The following is a 24205-nucleotide window of genomic DNA, read 5'->3' on the forward strand; positions in this document are numbered from 1 at the left end:
AATATAAAGTGCATTTCTTATCTATCACTACCTGACAAGCAGGGCTATACGAAATTGAGGCAGCTACCCGCTTTTTTTCTACACACCCGGACACCCGGACACCAGGACACCAGGACACCAGGACACCAGGACACCCAGACACCCGGACACCCGGACACCAGGACACCCGGACACCAGGACACCCGGACACCAGGACACCAGGACACCCGGACACCCGGACACCAGGACACCCGGACACCAGGACACCAGGACACCAGGACACCCGGACACCCGGACACCAGGACACCCGGACACCCGGGCAGCAGGACACCAGGACACCCGGACACTCGGACACCAGAACACCCGGACACAGGGTTGTTACGGTGTAAGGTGTGAGTGGCCCTGTAAACCACCAACAATGAGAGTGATGGTTGGTTGTTGAAGAACAAACTGCATGTGTCCTGAGGAAGAACGTTAACATTTAAGAAGTACTTCACCATGCTTGGAGAAAAGGCTTTAGAACTTATTAAAGAACTTGACAGATCTAAAGATGGTCAATTACCAACTTTTAATGTAAGTCATAGTACAACCTTGTTTCAATTTTATTACTGTATATTGCGCTTTATTGCTCAACTATTTAATTATTACTTCAAACATAAAATTCTTTCAACTTCATTGTTTTAAATTGTACTAAACTGTAATACTGTATTTTTTATAAACTATATTAAAACCAGTTATTCTCTATTGAACTTACTAAACCCATATGGCGTGAACTAGTTGAATATTCAGTTTTCCTGTATTCATTGTAACTCGCCTAATGACCATATGTGAAATTATTGCACTGTTATTGCCTTATTAGTCTTAAGTTAGTCTTAAATATGCCCAAAATGCTCTGCATATAAAGGGGTTTTTGGCATGTTCACTAAATTATTACACTCCTGTGTACAAACATGTCTCATGCTAAACTAAACTTTTTATTGTTATTATTGTTAAACTAATGAAATCTGAATACGTGTACATTGGCTCCATTTTGAGTGTTTTTTTTTTTTTAGTTAGCATTTACTTTCTAGCTGGAGGGACTTTTCTTTATGCTTTAAAAACTTAGGTGTTTGAGGTAAATTTTCAATGTGAATGTATAGTATGTTAGGTTAAGCAGTGTTATTGCCTCCACTGCTAAATTATAATAATATAATATATCTTCATTTCTACAAGTACATGTACATGGTATGCAGGCCTGGCTGACATCAGTGACATACTACTTTATAGAAAGCCACTTGTTATGCAGAGCATTTCGGGGCAGATTAGGTCAGTTTTGGCCCAAGATGCGACCCACACCAGTCAACTAACACCCAGGTACCCATTGTACTGATGGGTGAACATGGACAACTGGTGTAATGAAACACCCCCACTGCTTCTACCCTTGCTGGGAATGGAACCCGGACCCATGCCGTGTGAAGTGAGAGCTTTACCCACCAGGCCATGGGGCTACCAAGCTTGGCCAAACTTAAGCGGGAGGATAATTACCTATACATAGCTACAAAAAAAAAAAGCTGTGTGTGTAGTGTCTCATCTACATTAATGTGTTTATCATATATTTACAGCTCCAGTAATAGTAATACTTACGTCCTCTTCTGTTTCATTCATCTCCAGTATCTCTTTGGCTCAATTTTTTTCTTAATTTATATCTGTTCAACTGCCTCCCAGCATACATAAAGGGGATTACCAATAGACCCCTGGCTGTCTTCCAGAGGGAGCTGGGCAGGCGCCTAAAGTCAATACCTGACTAGCAGGGCTGTGGTTCATACGTTGGTTTACATGCAGCCAGCAGCAACAGCCTGGTTGATCAGGTCCTGATCTACCGTGAGGCATAGTCACGGACCTGACCATGGGGGCATTGACCCCCAAAACACCCTCAAGGTATACTTCAGGTATCCCCATTGAAGGCATTACAAAATCTCTTTATGCTTTCGTATTCTTTTATTACCATATATGTTATGTCTTCCCTTTTTCTCCTCTTTGCAGGGGTTGAGTCTCAGCTCTTGGCCCTGCCTCATTGCAGGGCTCACTCTTCCTGACTAAGCATGAATTCGGCTTCTACCACTTTGCTGTCTAGGTCATTTCTCCTGAATTTTTAAAGGTTAAAGAAGAATCTCCTAAGATTGTAGATATCTTTAGTGTTTTCAGCCTTTTGATTTTTGGACTTTTTCCGAGTTCTATTTTTTTTTTAGGTGTGGGCACCACATAACTGCTGCATATTCAAATTTTTTTTTAATATATGTTTTAACCCTTTGACTGTTTCAGGCCCCTTTCTGAAACTGTCATTCTATGTCACTAAAGTTTTGAAAAAAAAAAATTATTTTTTCTTATGTATGAAATGATAGAGAATCTTTTTCCGATGGTAATGCCACCAAAAGTTCGAAATTTGGTCGAAAACTCATGGAATTACGCTCCCGCAAAGTTAGCGGTCTCGGCGACATATGCGTATTGGCGATTTCGCCAACTTTGAGCCCTATTTTCAGCCAATTCCTTTGTGCCAGTTGACCATACTCGTAGCTATTTCTTTAGAACTCCATTTTATCTATCAGCTGAGTACAAGAAACCTCCCATTTACCAATTTGGACTACCCAGTATTGTGGTCAGAAATTGGCAATTTGGCCAATTTCATACAAACTAAAAAAGATGCCAATTTCAAAATAGGGTCCAGAATAAACAAGGTAGACATTCTTGGCACTAAAATAACATATCCTCTGTTCATTAGTCACATCTCTAGGCCCCTCTTATATTATTATTGCTTTCTATTTTGATTTTTTATTCATACAAAAAAATACAAAATTTATTGTTATGCAGACTAATGTATTATTGTAAAAATGGTATAAATAATATCAGTGCACTAGTGAAAGAATATTAGACTCCCCAGTTGACGTGTATTGGACGTGTGGTGTGATTTGTTTACTCCTGAACATTGGTAAAAATCGAACATTTCCGCTACTTTGAGCTCAGTTTCAAGGACGTTTTCATCTTCAAAGTAATGAAAATCATCTCTATTTCTGTAATATGTTTTCCATTTTATCACCTAAGACCATGAAAACGCAAATACATCGATAAATACTATACGAAAATACACCCCAAAGTCAGCATTTTAATCCAAAAAAACGATCAGAGTTTTTTTTTTCTCATTACGCACTGTGTGCTGCAGGATTTTTTTTATGTGGTGCACACTGACCACACAGACCCATTCTCTCACATGTGGGCCTACCAGCTTTCTTCCGCTTGATTTAAAGCCGCTAGAATTATTGAGTATACGTATATACGTCTGAAACACCGGCTCGTAAGACGTATATATACGACCAAAACAGTCAAAGGGTTAAACAGCTTTTTCAGCATCTCTTCATCCATATGCATTTGAAACCTATTTCATAGTGTAGTATTTGCATTTTTCTTAATTTCATTTATACTACTTTCCAGCAGAAATATTGTATTAAGAATAGCGTAGTCTTGCACCACCCCATTTTAATGTACAATATTATCACAATCCTAGGTAGTACGTTGGTAGACAGCAACTGCCCAGGGAGGTACTACCGTCCTGCCAGATGAGTGTAAAACGAAAGCCTGTAATTGTTTTACATGATGGTAGGATTGCTGGTGTCCATTTTTTTGTCTCATAAACATGCAAGGTTTCAGGTATGTCTTGCTACTTCTACTTACACTTAAGTCACACTACACATACATGTACAAGCATATATATAGACACCCCTCTGGGTTTTCTTCTATTTTCTTTCTAGTTCTTGTTCTTGTTTATTTCCTCTTATCTCCATGGGGAAGTGGAACAGAATTCTTCCTCCGTAAGCCATGCGTGATGTAAGAGGCGACTAAAATGCTGGGAGCAAGGGGCTAGTAACCTCTTCTCCTGTATATACTATTACTAAATTTAGAAGGAGAAACTTTTGTTTTTCCTTTTGGGCCACCCTGCCTTGGTGGGATACAGCCGGTGTGTTGAAAGAATATCACATAATGTCATAATTATTATTATACTACAAGAAAAATGACATATTCACATGTAAACAATATTGACCTTTTTATTACTTTTAGGAGGACTCGATTAGAATGGTACTGGAGGAGATGACAACATTGTTTGAGCAAAATCAGCGTGATGTGTAAGTTTTTTATATATGTATAGCGTATGGTTATACTGCATTCAGTTATTGATATTTGTTCCTCTGAATCAGTAAGGTACATACACTATAAAATTACATTATTTTGTAAATAACTCTTGATTCTATTTTACATTTATATTTAAAAACTCCCTGCTGAACTTTGTATATATTGTATATTACTGTACTTCCTCTCCATCTACAACAGGCAGGCTCACAAACTGGAAACTTAAGTTTCCATGCTTAAATCTTGGCTATTATGAGCTTCTTTCATTGGCTTGAGTTTCTCCTAAGAGGAAGTGTTGTTCGAGTACGAACACATTAGGCTCCACACAATGTTGGTTGGATGACGTTAGTGCTTCTCTTAACATGAGATGAACATTCTTCTCATGCTTAATGCTTATTTCAGGATCCTCCTCCTATGTCTATTTCCAGGCAGGGCAGAGAATTCATTTGCAGGCTTAAATGTACCTTGCATGAGCCTTTCCACACATGGATTCCTTAGAAGTTTTTATTTGTCATATTGGTGTTTATCACCTCCAGCCTCTCCTCCACTATTTTCCAAAATCAGAATGCTTTCTTTATGCAGACAATGGTATTCTTTTTGACTTTTGCTTTGGGAGCCTAAGTGGGTGCCCTACATGCTTTGCAATGGTCATCTGATCTGTTGTTATTTTATCTGAGGAAGCTCATTTATTCTCACCCCAAGGTTAGATTTCTTTCTTTAGAACAAGGGAGTACAAACCTCTCACTGGATAAGTGACAGTTATGGGTTTGCCAGAAAATTCTTTACTATTACTGTAAGCTCTCTACAGATGAGTCTGTTTATTCCTCTGGCTTCAGGGCTCACTGCCACCTCCAGATTCTTTTTTCTAGTTCTATGAAGCAATTCTTTATACTGCATTTTGCAATACAGGAATACATTCTTCTCTTCAGTACAGCACTGTTTATGAGATGATAGAATCAGATGTGCAAACGTATCTTTTGGTTATATAACAGGGAATGTTTTTATTGATAATGCATGCATAGTTGAAAAAATGTACTTTACATTATATCATATACAGTGGTCCCTCGCTTTTCGTAGTTCTCGGCAATCGTAAATTTCGCCAATCATAGGGGTATTTTCGTATAAACATGGACTCGCTTTTCATAGGTTGACTCGCGAATAGTAGTTCGTCCGGGTGGCCTCCCTACCCAGCCAGTCTGGCATTGTTTATCAGTGAGTGAAGGTCCCCTCAAGTGCTCCTACGAAATATTTCATAATATTCCACTCATTTTAGTGCTTGCAAATATTAAATAAGCTGCCATGGCTCCAAAGAAAGCCCCTAGTGCCAAGCCTGTGGTAAAGAAGGTGAGAAATATGTACAGTGACAAAGTCTTGGGCCATTTTAGGGAAGTGTTAAAGAGACGCCAGAAACAGAGCTCTCTCCACAGTTACTTTGCGAGACAGGACTAGAGTGACTCTCAAGGTGGTCCTAGTGGCATTAAGAAACAGAGAAGAGAAGCAATTGGTACCTGAGGTGTTGCTGGAAGGGAATTCCCCTTCCAAACGGTAAACAATCCAATCTCTCTCCTCCTCCAGTCTCCCATACACTAAGAAGAATCTCCAGTAAAGGTAAGTGTTATGCTGTTAATGTTTCATTCATCATTTCCCATTGTATTGTTTATGTACTACATGTATATTTCATGTAAAAAATTTTTTTGTTTTAATACTTCTGGGTGTCAGGAACGGATTAATTGTATTTACATTATTTCTTATGGGTAAAATTGATTCGCAAATCGTAAATTTCATTTATAGTAACGGCTCCAGGAACGGATTAATTACGAAAAACGAGGGACCACTGGTGGCCTGGTGGTTAACGCTCTCGCTTCACACGGTGAGGGCCTGGGTTCGATTCCCAGCCAGAGTAGAAACATTGGACGTGTTTCTCTCCACCTGTTGTCTATGTTCCCCATCAGTAAAATGGGTACCTGGGTGTTAATCGACTGGTGTGTGGTCGCATCCTGGGACACTGACTAAGGAGGCCTGGTCACAGACAGGGCCGCGGGGGCGTTGACCCCCGGAGCTCTCTCTAGATAAACTCCAGATAGTGAACAGTTCTTTTAAATCTCAAATGATTTTTTATTTTGTTAGTTGTGCTACATGTTCAATAAGCTGCAAGTAATTTTATATACCTTGCAGCTTATATGTAATTTTATTTCTTGTATATTTTCTTAAGGAATGCAACAGTAGCAGGTGATGTACGATTTTTTTCTGGAGTTCATTTACGACATGCTGCTTTGGAGAGAAATAAAAGATGTTTGCTGGCTTACTTGTAAGTAGAGGTCATTTTGTCGTTTAAAAAAAGTTATATCATCTAGATAAAGGTAGATTGCATTTTCAAGTTAATTTAATCTTTGTGGAATATAAATCAGATAGTCTTTTGAAGATTTATTTAATTACTGGTACCAAAAATTAAAATTTGCAAAATTATCTTGATTTGCTTGGTCACTGTAGTGCTGCAGGATCTCCTGTTATTTGTCCTTCTAAATTTTTATTCCCATATATAAAACAATAGATAAAGTTTGAAAACAAATTTTGTAGAAGCTTCAAGACCAGTGGGAGAGAGAAAAACTTAAATGAACCTGAAATAATTATTAGTTTATAGCTTCAAGGCAAAAGAAAATTGAGAATAACATGATTATTTATTTGTGTATATTAAAGCTCAATGTGTTGTTCTTCCCTTGACCTTCATCTCTAAATGAATATAATTCTGTAAAAATAATGAATTTGAATACTGTATGTTGTTATGCTACCTTTATTGATATTTATCAGGTTTTACTGCACATGGGATGTTAATTTTAAAGTTTAAAAAACTAAAATAAATTACTATACACAAACTTTTAGCAATAAATGTTTACCATTCATTACAGATACAACAGGTTGGAAAGAATTAAAGCTATGCGCTGGGAATTTGGCAGTATTCTACCAGCAGAAATTCGAGCCAATATATGTGAACCTGAGGTCAGTTAATTTTATTTGTAAGATTTCATGCATTTATTTGAATGTAATACTTTTTTATCGTGTATTCTGCTCATTGATTTCTTTGTTTAAGTATTGGTGTGTTCTTGATGAGTGCTGTCCATACTTTCATCTGACTAGCTTCCATTCATTGATTTTTCTTTACCATATAGATTAGTACATTTTTTCTTCTTTCAGCAAACTAGCCATATCCCATTGAGGCAGGGTGGCCCAAAAAGAAAAACAAAAGTTTCTCCTTTTAACTTTAGTAATGTATACAGGAGAAGGGGTAACTAGCCCCTTGCTCCTGGCATTTTAGTCGCCTTTTACGACACGCATGGATTACAGAGAAAGAAATCTTTTCAACTTCCCCATGGAGATAAGTACGATGTACGGTGCCCCTTGGCTTGGTGGCAAAAGTTCTCGCTTCACACGGTGAGGGTCCAGGTTTGATTCTCGGCAAAGGGGTGGAAATGTTGGATGCATTTCCTTACACCGGCTGTCTATGTTCACCCATCAGTAAAATGGGTACCTGGGTGTTAGTCAACTGGTGTGGGTTGCATCCTGGGACAAAACTGACCAAATTTGCTTGAAGTGCTCTGCATAACAAGCGGCTTTCTGTATAGCAGTATGTCATTGATGTCAGCTAGGCCTGTATACCTTGTACATGTACTTGTTGTAAATAAAGTTATTATTATTAGTATTATTGATTTGTATTCCCTGGAATGCAGGCGAGAGATACATGATTATATAAACTAGGAAAATCCTAGAGGAACAAGTCCCAAATTTACACATGAAAATCACTCCCTATGAAAGCAAAAGACTTCGCAGGAGATGCAACATCCCCCAATGAAAAGCAGGGGTGCCATGAGTATGCTAAGAGAGACAGTGAGTGTCAGGGGCCTAAGACTGTTCATCTTCCTCCCAGCATACATAAGGGGGATTACAAATAGACCCCTGGCTATCTTCAGGAAGGCACTGGACAGGCACCTAAAGTCAATACCTGATCAGCCGAGCTGTAGTTTGTATGTTGGTTTGCGCAGCCAGCAGAAATAGCCTGGTTGATCAGGTCCTGATCCATTGAGAGGCCTGGTCACAGACCGGGCCACGGGGGCGTTGATTCCCAAAACCCTCTCTAGGTATACTCCAGGTAATCATAACAATGGACAATTCTGAATTTTGCTGACTTTGTCTGTTATATCTGAAATCAGTTTACTCAGACCATAACAATAGGCATTTGCTGGATTTAGCAAAACAATTTTACCTATTAATCCAAAAATTGATTAAATCAGTGTCCGTTAAAACAAGATTTTACTATACTTACTGCATCACTCGCTGCCTTCCTACACAATTTCTCAAAATATTTTCTCTATCTCACTATTGTCAGCATACTGCTGACAATAGTGAGGAAAATCATATTTGTAGAATAAGATTTTACTTGGACTTTGTTTCACTCTCTGTAGAGTGTTGTTAAATCATAACAGAGTAAAGCATTGTTCCAGTGATGGTTTGCTTTCTAATGTGTGTCTTCTTCACTGTTGAATAATATAATTAGTTTAATTTTTCAAATTAAAGAAATTTCATAAAATTTTATATTGCAGGTTCAGTGGTTCAGTAGGTATAACAAGAATCTTGCAGCATACATGAGGTCACTGGGAGAAGGAACTGGACTAGACCTTACACAGGACACTAAACCACCTAAGAATTTGTACGTTGAGGTTAGTCAGTATATAGCTTCTTTCAACACTGACCAGAGTCTAGCACTGGTAAGTCACTGACTGGTCACTGCTGCTGTGGCTCACCATATAGTCATGGCCTACCCACCATAAGGGTCCTTAGACACCTGTCTTGCCACATCCTCACCATAGGGTAACACCATTTATCAGGTTGTCTTATAACAAAGACCTGTGTCTGTTGACTATATCAGGCAAAGTGTATGGAAGAATTGTTATAGAAGGAATGACAGGAAAGACAAAATATGATTGCAGAGGAACAGGGTGGATTTTAAAATGAACAGCTGTATGTGGATCAAGTCTTTGCATTGAAACATGTATGTAAGTAGTTCATAATTTAGGAACTGGAGTTGGTTATATCCTTTGTGGATTTAGAAAAGGCACATAAAAAGAAGTGATGTGACTTTCGTCAGTGTATGAAATAAGCGATAAAAGTTTTTTTTTATGAGGAAAGCGAGGTTTAGGTTAGAGTAAGTAGGAAAGAAGTGAGTATTTTTAAGTAAAAGTAAGTCTTAGACATGGATGTGTTATGTCACAGAGGGGGTTGCAAATGGAATGTTTTAGTTTCTTAAGGAGAAGCTTGGGTTTTAAGTATAGTATCAGGAATTGTATACATGTAATTGTATATAAAGTGGCACTTGTCACAGTGGCTGCTTGAAAATGATTCGGTGTTATTGGAGAATGTGTATTAGTGTTGGTAGAATTGCTGACAATGTTATGTAAAAGGACACAAGTGCAACTAATTCAACATTTTATTGTGGCAACATTTCGCTCTCCAGAAGCTTTGTCAAGCTGTTACAAACAGTATAAGGATACAGAGGGTATATATAGTGAACCCTCAGATATCGGCCATTCTGGATATCGGTCAATTCGGATTTTGGCCGAAATTCTATCTTGGATTTCGGCCAGCAACTCGGAAATCGGCCGTATTGGTCCCATCCACCCGCCACTCTGCTGCGTTCGTGAGTCAGTCTGGCTGTGTCTCTGGGTGAGTGAGCAATACGCCCTGACCCTGTCGACCCTCTGCCTGTTGTGGAATGTGTTGTGGCTTTGGGGAAGCCCATGGGATTGGATGTGAGTGGCCAGGATGTGGAAGAGTTGGTGGAGGACCACAGGGAAGACCTAACCACTGAAGAGCTGCAAGACCTTCATCTGCAACAGCAACAGACCACAGCTGAGGTAATTGCTTCAGAGGAGGAGGAAGAGAGAGGGAAGAATGTGCCTTCTTCTGTGATTAAGGACATGTTTGCAAAGTGGAGTGAGTTGCAAAGTTTTATGGAGAAATATCACCCTGACCAAGCTCAAACAAGCCATATCTGCAACATGTTCAGTGACAAAACCTTGTCCCACTTCAGGCAAATCTTAGAGATGCCAGAAACAGACCTCTCTGGACAAGCTGGTCCAAGTGCCAGTAAAAGACAAAGAAGGAAAGTAACCCCAGATAGGGACTTGTTACATGAAGTCCTTATGAAGGAGGATACCCCTTCCAAACAATAACCCCAACTCCCATTCCCCTCCTTGCCTTCAGTATGCCAGCAAGAGTCTGCCCCATATAAAGTGTATTGCTGGTACTGAACTCTTTCCACTGCTTGTCCTTTTCATTCATCAATGGCTTTGACACACCTAAAATAAACATGAAATAGTCATCTTTTTCTAGGTGTCTAGCCACTCTGCTGTTCCAGGCATTGAATTTGGAGACTCCTTTGACATTGTTGTAGGTCTGCATTTCTGATCAGTGAGCTATTTTATGTCTAGCTACACCTTGGCTTTTGGCTACCCTCACATCATTGTTGTCAGTTATGGGTGACTTGTTTCTTGTGGTTCTATGATGGCCACATTGGACTTGTCTATTTCATCTTGTGGCAGAGCATCTTACCCAGTGAAAGGGCTGCCAAATCAAACTAAACTTGTTTATCAAAATGTACATCAATTTTTTTTCAGCCATATATTCAGTGCTGTGCCCATCTCCTTTTTAAAAGTTTTCTATCCATAATGCAGACACAGTTTATGGAATTTTGTAGTCAGGCAATTGCATTGATCTGGATTGATGTACTCTACAGTAATGTATTCTCCTGATTTTGTTTTCAAATTGTCCTCTGTATAATTTCTTCTGTTTTTTTTTTTTTTTTTTTTTCAAAGGTACCTCTCCCTCTGTTGTTGTTGTTATTATTATTATTATTATTATTATTATTATTATTATTATTATTATTATTATTATTATTATTATTATTATTATTATTATTATTATTATTATATTTTTTTTTTCTTTTAGCACACCCAATTAGTTTCTCAATTTTAAACAAAGATTTAAAAGGAATGTTTTGCTTATTCTCCATGGGGAAGTGAAACAGAATGCTTCCTGCGTAAGCCATGTGTGTTGTAAGAGGCGACTAAAATGCTGGGAGCAAGGGGCTAGTAACCCCTTCTCCTGTATACATTACCAGATTTAAAAAGAGAAACCTTCATTTTTCTTTTTAGGTCGCCCTGCTTTGGTGGGATACGGCCGGTTTATTGAAAGAAGAAGTTTTACTTATCTGTGTCGTGTTTAGGTCACATCATGTGTTGATGGCTCATCAGCATCATCAACATTATAGATATGTCTTGTGAGCCTTGTCTGCAGCACAGAAATAATGAAGTGGAATTTGATATCATCACTGCATTTTTTTTCTTCATCAAACCAGCCATATCCCACCAAGGCAGGGTGACCTAAAAAGAAAAAGGAAAGTTTTTCTTTTTTAACTTTAGTAATGTATACAGGAGAAGGGGTTACTAGCCCCTTGCTCCTGGCATTTTAGTCGCCTCTTACAACACGCATGGCTTACGGAGGAAGAATTCTGTTTCACTTTCCCATGGAGAATCATTACATTTGTATATGCAATAATGTGAATTAATTTGCTGTAGTGTCAGAAGTACAGTAGAACCCCTGTATCCACTGATTTGGTATCTGCAGTTTCTGTTATCCATGGTTTACTGTGGCCCAAAAATACCTCTTAATTTTTCCTAATAATGGTCCCAAAGTGCAAGAGTAGACAAGCTGGCAGTTCTTCAAATCCTAAGAGAAGCCGTGAAGTGCTTCCCATCAGTGAAAAAGTGATAATTCTCTACTTATTGTGCATAATTTATCAATTAAAGTTTATAATAGGTATGTATAGGACTTGTATATAGGGTTTGCTACCGTCCACGGTTTCGGTATCCATGGCAGGTCCTTCAAACGCATCCCCCACAGATATGGGGGTCCTGTTGTAGCTGTTGAATTTTTAAGAAATTTGGTAATGCCCAATGACTTTTAGGTTAAAAAACAGTGGCTTAGATTATCAGTAACAAAATAAAATGAAAGATATGCTTTGTATCATTTTAACCCTTTCAGGGTCCAAGGCCCAAATCTGGAGTCACGCACCAGTGTCCAAGAATTTTCAAAAAAAAAATTTGTTATTTTTTCTTATGAAATCGTAGAGAATCTTTTTGTGAAGGTAATAAAACAAAAAGTACGAAATTTGGTGGAAAATTGACGAAATTATGCTCTCGCGAATTTTGATGTGTCAGCGATATTTACGAATCGGCGATTTTGCCGACTTTGACTCCCATTTTAGGCCAATTACATTATTCCAATCAACCAAATTCTTAGCTATTTCACTAGTATTACTTCTATTCTATCGATTGAGCACAAGAAATCGCCAAGTCAACTGTTTCAACTACAAAATAAAGTGATCGGAAATTGTTAATTTGGCCAATTTAACACAAAGTTCAAAATATTCCAATTTCAAAATAGGGTCCAGAATAAACAATGTAGGCATTCCTGGCACTAAACTAACATTTCCTCTGTTCATTAGTTATGTTTTGAGGCTTTACAAATAAATTCCATTTTGATTTTTTATTCACATAATGAATTTTTATTCACACCAAAAAATAGAAGATTTACTGTTATGCAATACAGTGGACCCCCGCATAACGATTACCTCCAAATGCGACCAATTATGTAAGTGTATTTATGTAAGTGCGTTTGTACGTGTATGTTTGGGGGTCTGAAATGAATAATCTACTTCACAATACAGTGGACCCCCGGTTAACGATTTTAATCCGTGCAAGAGGGCTCATCGTTATGCGAAATAATCGTTATGCGAATGAATTTTCCCCATAAGAAATAATGGAAATAAAATTAATCCGTGCAAGACGCCCAAAAGTATGAAAAAAATTTTTTTTTACCACATGAAATGTTAATTTTAATACACACAAACTGAAAAAGGCATGCACAATTAAATGACACTTACTTTTATTGAAGATCTGGTGATGATTGATGGGATGGGAGGAGGGGAGAGAGTGTGTTAGTGTTTAGAAGGGGAATCCCCTTCCATTAGGACTTGAGGTAGTAAGTCCTTTTCTGGGGTTACTTCCCTTCTTCTTTTAATGCCACTAGGGCCAGCTTCAGAGTCACTGGACTTCTTTCGCACAAGATATCTGTCCATAGTGGCCTGTACCTCTCGTTCCTTTATGACTTGCCTAAAGTGTTTCACAACATTGTCAGTGTAATAATCACCAGCACGGCTTGCAATAGCTGTGTGAGGGTGATTTTCATCCATGAAGGTTTGCACTTCAAGCCACTTAGCACAGATTTCCTTTATCTTTGTAGTAGGCAACTTCTTCAATTTCTCTCTCCCCTCCTCTGAACCAGTTTCCTCAGGTCTGGCCTCTTGCTCTTGAAGTTGATCTATCAGCTCATCAGTGGTTAGTTCTTCATTGTCCTCCTCCACCAACTCTTCCACATCCTCCCCACTAACCTCCAACCCCAAGGACTTTCCCAATGCCACAATGGATTCCTCAACTGGCACAGGATTCTCAGGGTTAGCCTCAAACCCTTCAAAATCCCTTTTGTCTACACATTCTGGCCACAGTTTCTTCCAAGCAGAGTTCAAGGTCCTCTTAGTCACTTCCTCCCAAGCCTTACCTATAAGGTTTACACAATTGAGGATATTAAAGTGATCTCTCCAAAACTCTCTTAGAGTCAGTTGAGTTTCTGAGGTCATTACAAAGCACCTTTCAAACAGAGCTTTTGTGTACAGTTTCTTGAAGTTGGAAATAACCTGCTGGTCCATGGGCTGCAGGAGAGGAGTGGTATTAGGAGGCAAAAACTTCACCTTAATGAAGCTCATGTCCCCATAAAGTCGCTCTGCCACGTCTGTAGGATGACCAGGGGCATTGTCTAACACCAGGAGGCACTTAAGTTCTAATTTCTTTTCAGTTAGGTAATTTTTCACATTGGGGGCAAATGCATGGTGTAACCAGTTATAGAAAAATTCCCTAGTGACCCATGCCTTACTGTTTGCCCTCCACAGCACACACAAATTATCCTTGAGGACATTCTTTTGCCTGAACGCTCTGGGAGTTTCAGAGTGATACACTAATAAAGGCTTCACTTTGCAATCACCAGTAGCATTGGCACACATCAACAAAGTAAGCCTGTCTTTCATAGGCTTATGTCCTGGGAGTGCCTTTTCCTCCTGAGTAATGTAGGTCCTGCTTGGCATTTTCTTCCAGAACAGGCCTGTTTCATCACAATTAAACACTTGTTCAGGTTTCAGTCCTTCAGTTTCTATGTACTCCTTGAATTCCTGCACATATTTTTCAGCCGCTTTGTGGTCCGAACTGGCAGCCTCACCATGCCTTATCACACTATGGATGCCACTACGCTTCTTAAATCTCTCAAACCAACCTTTGCTGGCCTTAAATTCACTCACATCATCACTAGTTGCAGGCATTTTTTTAATTAAATCCTCATGCAACTTCCTAGCCTTTTCACATATGATCGCTTGAGAGATGCTATCTCCTGCTATCTGTTTTTCATTTATCCACACCAATAAGAGTCTCTCAACATCTTCCATCACTTGCGATCTTTGTTTCGAAAACACAGTTGAACCTTTGGCAAGAACAGCTTCCTTGATTGTCTTTCTGGTGCCCACAATAGTAGCGATGGTTGATTGGGGTTTCTTGTACAGCTTGACTAGGTCGGCTATACGCACTCCACTTTCATACTTATCAATTATCTCTTTCTTCATCTCTATAGTAATTCTTACCCTTTGAGGTGTAGGGTTGGCACTAGAAGCTTTCTTGGGGCCCATGGTCACTTATTTTCCAGAAACAGCACCGAAAATACTGTAATAATACGAAATATTCCGAGTGTATGCTTGGATGTTACCGCGGAGGCTGGCTGGTAAACAATGGGACGGGGCGGCACATGTGAGGCTGGCTGAGGGCACATTGGACGCGTCTCGGACGAAAATCGGTAAGCGGGTTTTTAATCGGTATGCGCGGCAAAAATTTTGCGATAAAAGTAATCGTTATGCGGAAAAATCGCTATGTGATGCCATCGTTATGCGGGGGTCCACTGTATTCCTTATGGGAATAAATTCGGTCAGTACTGGCACCTGAACATACTTATGGAGTGAAAAAATATCGTTAACCGGGGGTCCACTGTACTGTAATAATTGTATAAATATCATCACCATATTTGTGAATGTATATTAGACCCACCAGCTGACGTGTATTAGATGTGTGAGGTCGTTTGTTTACTCTTGAATATCGGCAAAAATTTAACATTTCCGCTACTTTGAGCTCAATTTCAAGCCATTTCCAGTGCTAAAACCAATCAAAATCATCTCTATTTCTGTAATATGTCTTCCATTCTATCAAATGAGACCAAGAAATCGCAAATACAACTATAAAAAACATACGAAAAAACACTGCAAAGTTGCTGTTTTAATCGAAAAATCATGATTTCAGTTTTTTTCTCTCATTATACACAGTGTGCTGCAGGATCTGTTTTATGTGGTGCACACATGCCACACAGATGTATTCTCTCATATCTAGGCCCAAATGTACCACTCACAGTTTATCAGAGTGAGCTGAGCTCATGGCGTAGATCTACGGTTTGGACACTCACCGTAAAGCCGTAGATCTATGGGACGGACCCTGAAAGGGTTAAGGAGGTACAGTATTTATAGATGTTTTCTGAGAGGAAGCTTGCCATTAGTGAATGGAGGATTGAGCCTCCATTACTACTTGTGCTGAATAACCCACATAAGTTTAGCATATAATAATAATAATAATTTATTCCATGGAAAAGTGAAGAAGAATCCTTCCTTCATAAGCCATGCATTTCATAAGAAATTAAAATGCCAGGAGCAAGGGGTTAGTAACCCCTTCTCCTGCATAAATTACTAAATGTGAAGGGTCACCCTGCCTTAGTGGGAAATGGCCGATGTGTTAAAAAAAAATAATTTGTGTGTGCTCTGTTTGTAGTGAAAAATGTTAAATATATATAGTTAACAGTGTTAAGTATAATTATATTTTCTTTCCTGTACAGGTGCGTTGCCTTAAGGACTACGGTGAATTTGAGATTGAAGAGGGAGACATTGTTGTACTACAGAAGAATACAACCCATTACCTTCCCATGTCTCACTGTCAGCATCTTATTCGGCAAGGCATCCTTGAACATGTTGAATGAGATTGTTTTCTAAATACAATAAGAGGTCATGCCTTCACTAATAAACCACATTGTTTTTAGATATAAGGGTAGGAGACCAGTATATGTATTGTATTGTATGCAGTATATGTATTGAATAATTATTCAATGCACTGCACTTCTCTTCCTGCTTTTTATTTTCTCATCACTTTCATGTTTGCTCTAGTGAAGTTGTCCTAATCTTACTTAGACACTCTAAGTTCTCTGATTAGCAAATAACCACTGTTTCTTATATGTGACAGCCATATCAACATGAGATATATCTATTATACATGTTTTAGATTCTTTAAAATGTATGGGGGAGAATATTCTACATGAGATTGCCATGTAAAAGAGATGTGCTTAAGAAATATGACAGAGACAAATGTATTTTAGATATAAAGTTAGTGAAGGGGCATTGACTGCCTATATTTTCAATATTTTTGGTTAGATACTAAGAGTTTATCTTTTTATACCGAATTTTTGATATATTGATATTAAATTCTGCTTTGAAAAGGAGTACACTATTATTGTCCTTCACTTTGGATTTGTCTTTTCTAATAAAAGTTTTGAAGAAGCTGCAGGACAACTCAGTACATGGAATGATGCTGCTGAAACAACACACTGAGCTAGATAGTCTTATTGTATGAATTCAGGTTGCCGAGTGATCCATAGTGGACTTAGCACTTGTTTTGTGAATATAATAAAACTGAATCAAAACTTATTTTTATATAGATGTGGTTCATTTTTGTAAGTAGTGTAATAATTTTTTTAACACACTGGCCATCTTCCACTGAGGCAGGGTGACCTGAAAAAGAAACACTTTAACCCTTAAACAGTCCAAACAGATCGATGTTCAAATTCCTAGTGCTACAAAAGTAGATCTACTTTTTTTTTACATATTTTCAAATATAAAAAAAAAAAAAATGTAGATAAAAGTTTTTTTACACATTTTCAAATGTAAAACAAAAAAGAAGATCTACATTTCTTTACATACTTTCAGATGTTGAAAAAACGTATATATACGTTTGGATCGTTTAAGGGTTAACCATCATTTACACTATCACTGTCCTGTTAGAGGCATGCAGATACGACAGTTTAGATGCCCCTCTAAACAGCAGATATCCCAAACCCCTCCTTTAGAGTGCAGGCACTGTACTTTCCACCTCCAGGACTTAAGTTCAGCTAAAGTTAACAAGAGAAACTTTTGTTTTTCTTTTTGGGCCACCCTGCTTCAGTGGGATACAGCCGGTTTGTTGAAAGATGATGATGAGGTCAAGATAACACCTGTGAAAGGATTCAGTTAAACTAATTAGCCAGACTTGATTTCTAGAGATGGAAAGCACAGTGGAAGGGTGAGGATGTTGTGGTTTGATATATCGTTTGAATTGTGAAGCTCGTTTACTTCTGAAATGAGAGCTAGAAAATGAATGATGGTGAATGTGTTTGTCTTTAGCTCACCCTACATTTATGGGCAGCAGCTACTTTGTTAAAAATAGAAATAGTGATAAATTTTATTCAACGAAGAGAACATTATTATGAATTTATGAATACGTATTACCATTACCAGTAGATGGAAATACCTTTGTTGAAGCCCGTTATTTACAGCTCTTTGGGTACAACATATGCTTATACAGGATTGGCAAATAAAACACATAGGCAACACCTTGGTATCCCTATTAAGATACGTCTCATCCGCCAGAGGTTTTATCATTCTAACACAGGGACATGAGAGAGGAGACTTTTATAGGAACCAGGAAGATAGTGGTGCAAAATGCTAGTGATTGTCATACAAGCATGGATAGAGCTTGCTTGTGGTGATGCAGCTTAGTTTGATGTCCATGGAGGTAGTATTCAGGCTTGATGTCTAGTGGAGGAGTAGTACTGATGATCATATAAACTGGGGCAGGGCTTGCTAGTGGAGATGTAATTTATTTAATAGATTTTTATTGGCATTCATATATATTGAAACTGTTTTGTACTGTGATGTTTGAGATGCAACAATAATTGTTGCATCTCAAACATCTTTGCTTCTGGTATTAGTCTTCAGTGATTATTTTGGTGCCATTTCAATTCATAATATATCAGAGCTAGAAATATGTAGTAGGTTGGTAGACAGCAACCACCCAGGGAAGTACTACCGTCCTGCCAGATGACTGTGAAACAGAAACCTGTAACTGTTTTGCATGATGGTAGGATTGCTGGTTTCTTTTTCTGTCTCATAAACACACTAGATAACAGGGATATCTTGCTACTCCTACTTACACTTTGGTCACACTTCACAGACACGCACATGCATATATATATACATACATCTAGGTTTTTCTCCTTTTTCTAAATAGCTCTTGTTCTTCTTTATTTCTTCTATTGTCCATGGGGAAGTGGAAAAGAATCTTTTCTCCGTAAGCCATGCGTGTCGTATGAGGCGACTAAAATGCCGGAAGCAATGGGCTAGTAACCCCTTCTCCTGTAGACATTTACTGAAAAAAGAGAAGAAGAAAAACTTCATAAAACTGGGATGCTTGAATGTGCGTGGATGTAGTGCGGATGACAAGAAACAGATGATTGCTGATGTTATGAATGAAAAGAAGTTGGATGTCCTGGCCCTAAGCGAAACAAAGCTGAAGGGGGTAGGGGAGTTTCGGTGGGGGGAAATAAATGGGATTAAATCTGGAGTATCTGAGAGAGTTAGAGCAAAGGAAGGGGTAGCAGTAATGTTGAAGCATCAGTTATGGAAGGAGAAAAGAGAATATGAATGTGTAATTTCAAGAATTATGTGGATTAAAGCAAAGGTTGGATGCGAAAAGTAGGTCATAATAAGCGTGTATGCACCTGGAGAAGAGAGAAATGTAGAGGAGAGAGAGAGAGATTTTGGGAGATGTTAAGTGAATGTATAGGAGCCTTTGAACCAAGTGAGAGAGTAATTGTGGTAAGGGACCTGAATGCTAAAGTAGGAGTAACTTTTTGAGAGGGTGTGGTAGGTAAGTTTGGGGTGCCAGGTGTAAATGATAATGGGAGCCCTTTGATTGAACTTTGTATAGAAAGGGGTTTAGTTATAGGTAATACATATTTTAAGAAAAAGAGGATAAATAAGTATACAAGATATGATGTAGGGCAAAATGACAGTAGTTTGTTGGATTATGTATTGGTAGATAAAAGACTGTTGAGTAGACTTCAGGATGTACATGTTTATAGAGGGGCCACAGATATATCAGATCACTTTCTAGTTATAGCTACACTGAGAGTAAAAGGTAGATGGGATACAAGGAGAATAGAAGCATCAGGGAAGAGAGAGGTGAAGGTTTATAAACTAAAAGAGGAGGCAGTTAAGGTAAGATATAAACAGCTATTGGAGGATAGATGGGCTAATGAGAGCATAGGCAATGGGGTCGAAGAGGTATGGGGTAGGCTTAAAAATGTAGTGTTAGAGTGTTCAGCAGAAGTTTGTGGTTACAGGAAAGTGGGTGCAGGAGGGAAGAGGAGCGATTGGTGGAATGATGATGTAAAGAGAGTAGTAAGGGAGAAAAAGTTAGCATACGAGAAGTTTTTGCAAAGTAGAAGTGATGCAAGGAGGGAAGAGTATATGGAGAAAAAGAGAGAGGTTAAGAGAGTGGTGAAGCAATGTAAAAAGAGAGCAAATGAGAGAGTGGGTGAGATGTTATCAACAAATTTTTTTGAAAATAAGAAAAAGTTTTGGAGTGAGATTAACAAGTTAAGGAAGCCTAGAGAACAAATGGATTTGTCAGTTAAAAATAGGAGAGGAGAGTTATTAAATGGAGAGTTAGAGGTATTGGGAAGATGGAGGGAATATTTTGAGGAATTGTTAAATGTTGATGAAGATAGGGAAGCTGTGATTTCGTGTATAGGGCAAGGAGGAATAACATCTTGTAGGAGTGAGGAAGAGCCAGTTGTGAGTGTGGGGAAAGTTCGTGAGGCAGTAGGTAAAATGAAAGGGGGTAAGGCAGTTGGGATTGATGGGATAAAGATAGAAATGTTAAAAGCAGGTGGGTATAGTTTTGGAGTGGTTGGTGCAATTATTTAATAAATGTATGGAAGAGGGTAAGGTACCTAGGGATTGGCAGAGATCATGCATAGTTCCTTTGTATAAAGGCAAAGGGGACAAAAGAGAGTGCAAAAATTATAGGGGGATAAGTCTGTTGAGTATACCTGGTAAAGTGTATGGTAGAATTATTATTGAAAGAATTAAGAGTAAGACGGAGAATAGGATAGCAGATGAACAAGGAGGCTTTAGGAAAGGTAGGGGGTGTGTGGACCAGGTGTTTACAGTGAAACATATAAGTGAACAGTATTTAGATAAGGCTAAAGAGGTCTTTGTGGCATTTATGGATTTGGAAAAGGCGTATGACAGGGTGGATAGGGGGGCAATGTGGCAGATGTTGCAGGTGTATGGTGTAGGAGGTAGGTTACTGAAAGAAGTAAAGAGTTTTTACGAGGATAGTGAGGCTCAAGTTAGAGTATGTAGGAATGAGGGAAATTATTTCCCAGTAAAAGTAGGCCTTAAACAAGGATGTGTGATGTCACCGTGGTTGTTTAATATATTTATAGATGGGGTTGTAAGAGAAGTAAATGCGAGGGTCTTAGCAAGAGGCGTGGAGTTAAAAGATAAAGAATCACACATAAAGTGGGAGTTGTCACAGTTGCTCTTTGCTGATGACACTGTGCTCTTGGGAGATTCTGAAGAGAAGTTGCGGAGATTGGTGGATGAATTTGGTAGGGTGTGCAAAAGAAGAAATTTTAAAGTGAATACAGGAAAGAGTAAGGTTATGAGGATAACAAAAAGATTGGATATCAGATTGGAGGGAGAGAGTATGGAGGAGGTGAATGTATTCAGATATTTGGGAGTGGACGTGTCAGCAGATGAGTCTGTGAAAGATGAGGTGAATCATAGAATTGATGAGGGGAAAAGGGTGAGTGGTGCACTTAGGAATCTGTGGAGACAAAGAACTTTGTCCTTGGAGGCAAAGAGGGGAATGTATGAGAGTATAGTTTTACCAACGCTCTTATATGGGTGTGAAGCATGGGTAATGAATGTTGCAGTGAGGAGAAGGCTGGAGGCAGTGGAGATGTCATGTCTGAGGGCAATGTGCGGTGTGAATATAATGCAGAGAATTTGTAGTTTGGAAGTTAGGAGGAGGTGCGGGATTACCAAAACTGTTGTCCAGAGGGCTGAGGAAGGGTTGTTGAGGTGGTTCGGACATGTAGAGAGAATGGAGCGAAACAGAGTGACTTCAAGAGTGTATCAGTCTGTAGTGGAAGGAAAGCGGGGTAGGGGTCGGCCTAGGAAAGGTTGGAGGGAGGGGGTAAAGGAGGTTTTGTGTGTGAGGGGCTTGGACTTCCAGCAGGCGTGCGTGAGCGTGTTTGATAGGAGTGAATGGAGACGAATGGTTTTTAATACTTGACGTGCTGTTGGAGTGTGAGCAAAGTAACATTTATGAAGGGGTTCAGGGAAACCGGCAGGCCGGACTTGAGTCCTGGAGATGGGAAGTACAGTGCCTGCACTCTGAAGGAGGGGTGTTAATGTTGCAGTTTAAAAACTCTAGTGTAAAGCACCCTTCTGGCAAGACAGTGATGGAGTGAATGATGGTGAAAGTTTTTCTTTTTCGGGCCACCCTGCCTTGGTGGGAATCGGCCAGTGTGATAATAAAAAAAATAAAAAAAATAGAAATATTTTTGCTGCCCACATAGAAGCAGTAAAGCATTTACCCTACTGGAAATGCCTCAAAGTACTATACATACTAGGAATATAGTCTCTGGAGTGAAGATACCTTCTAATGTGTACAGTACATGAAAGGATACAGTACTTGATTGCTTAGTTTCAAATCTACATACTATCATAGCACCATATTGGAATGAGAGATATGGGAAAGGGGGGCACCAACAAAATAAGAGAATACTGTGTCAACATTTGTGGTCCAAGACAATTAAAACCTATCAGAAATATTGATGAAATAAGTGTAGAGGTTTTCAAGAGGAAACTGGTTCGCTACTTCCTCCAAGTTCTAAACCTAAATGTGATGAACATGCAGGCTGCCAACATAAACAGCCTTGATAAGCAGGAAGTCAATAGAAAAGCCTTGCACCAGGCTTTACTACCAGGGTAAAAGAACTCTTGAAGATGGTCACAGGTATGTGGGTTCCTATTCATAAGGCCTGCATTGGTTTATTGTCTCCATGTATATTTGTATGCACTGGCATTTTTTTGTGCCACTAACTCTCTCAGCGCTGTATAGCCCTTGTGGTTTAGTGCTTCTTTTTGTTATAATAATAATAATATACAATGTCTCCTTTCCTATGTCTCTGTATTGGATTGGTAAAGCCCCTGGTGGGCAAATGTCTCCTAAATGAAGAGACCCAGGTGTTGTGCATGTGTCGTACTCACCAGCTTCTTGATATACTGGTATACACTTAATTTTATTATTTGTATACAGGATTATCTTTTAAGTAGGTGAATATTTATACATATATGTGGGAGTTGGAGCAGAATATTAAAATAGTGGAAACAACTATGGTTAGGGTAAAAATTACAGAAGGCATAAGTTGAAGAAGATGCAAAAGTTGTTTATGAAGAAAAAGAAAAAAAAGGTTAAAAAGAAAACAGAAACAGGGAAAGAGGACACATGATGTAGATCTGTGATTCTCTATTTTTTAATTACAAGGAATCTCTTCGTAACCTCAAAAGGAAGGAAAAATAAGACATTGAGAACCAATATATGTATTGGCAAACAAATGAAGGGCTCTTGATTCAGGGAATTAAAGCAGCTACCCTTCCCTTGGATTAAACCCATTTCTCAGGTGTTCCCCTCAAGGGAGGTTCCTAGATGCAGGTGGGGGCTCTTGATCTAGGAAATTGGATCTGTGCTCCGGTTCCCTGAACTGAGCCTGAATACTTTCCATCCTTCCCCCCACATGCGCTGTATAATCCTACTGGTTTAGCGCTCCCCCATAATTATAATAATTCTCAGGTGCTGTATGACCTTAATTAAGGGTTTATAATAATGCACTGACAATGAATTGCATAAAATGTTGGAAGACGAGAGAATATTAAGGTAGTAATTACGTATTATTTTTAATTACAATACAGTTAACTAAGATGAGTAAATTCTCAACATTTAAACTGAAAAGAGGTTAGTGATTAATAATAGTAATAATAAAAGAAATGATAAAAATTAGGAGGAGGCGGAGGAGAGGGTGGTGGAGGAGGAGGAAAGGAAAGAAGAGAGAGAAGAAAATAATAATGCGTTAAAAAAAAACATACCACTGGTGGGGTTTGAACCCGTGGTCAGAGAGTCTCAAAACTCCAGACCGTCGCGTTAACCTGTGAGGGTAGAAGAGTGCGTAAATAATGGGGTTACGCCAGTGAGGCAGAGGTCGCGGGGTTATTGATCCTCGGTCAGCTGTTAGTACCCTTCCAGAGAGAGCTCCTTGAAGGCTCTTCATCCAAGCAACTGGAGCTATCTTCCCAGTTCTTGGGTCGAATCTGATTGCCAGGGAAGGGATTTTGATCCCAAGAACTGGAACCATCCTCCCATTAGTATGACTGCCACCCATTCACTAGTGCTGACCCTTACGGGTTTAGCAGCTCTTGATCCAGGGAACTGGACCTACCCTCCTTTTTGTTGGATCAGACCAGATTACTTCATATTTCTCAAGAACTGTATGACCACTGCGGCTTTAGCGCTTCTCCGTGAATGTAATAATAATAACAACAGTAATTTATTATTATTTTTATTGCTATTGGTTGTTGTCAACATTAATCCTGAAGGTAAGAAATACAGTGCCTGTGTTGTGTAAGGGACAGGAGTCACACATAGATAGGATCCGTACA

The 24205-nt window shown here is 38.9% G+C and overlaps 1 protein-coding gene across 1 annotated transcript; it reads left to right on the plus strand.

Annotated features, from left to right (window-relative positions):
* The first annotated feature begins 349 nt into the window (after positions 1 to 349).
* On the plus strand, positions 350 to 16878 carry LOC128702113 (DNA replication complex GINS protein PSF1). Its single transcript, XM_053796133.2, has 6 exons — positions 350 to 552; positions 4069 to 4133; positions 6350 to 6445; positions 7044 to 7134; positions 8733 to 8849; positions 16222 to 16878. The coding sequence occupies exons 1-6, from the start codon at positions 478 to 480 to the stop codon at positions 16360 to 16362; spliced, it is 585 nt and encodes a 194-aa protein (XP_053652108.1). The 5' UTR covers positions 350 to 477; the 3' UTR covers positions 16363 to 16878.
* The last annotated feature ends 7327 nt before the right edge of the window (positions 16879 to 24205 follow it).

Source organism: Cherax quadricarinatus, chromosome 83 (assembly GCF_038502225.1).
Source record: "Cherax quadricarinatus isolate ZL_2023a chromosome 83, ASM3850222v1, whole genome shotgun sequence".
Classification (NCBI taxonomy): domain Eukaryota; kingdom Metazoa; phylum Arthropoda; class Malacostraca; order Decapoda; family Parastacidae; genus Cherax; species Cherax quadricarinatus.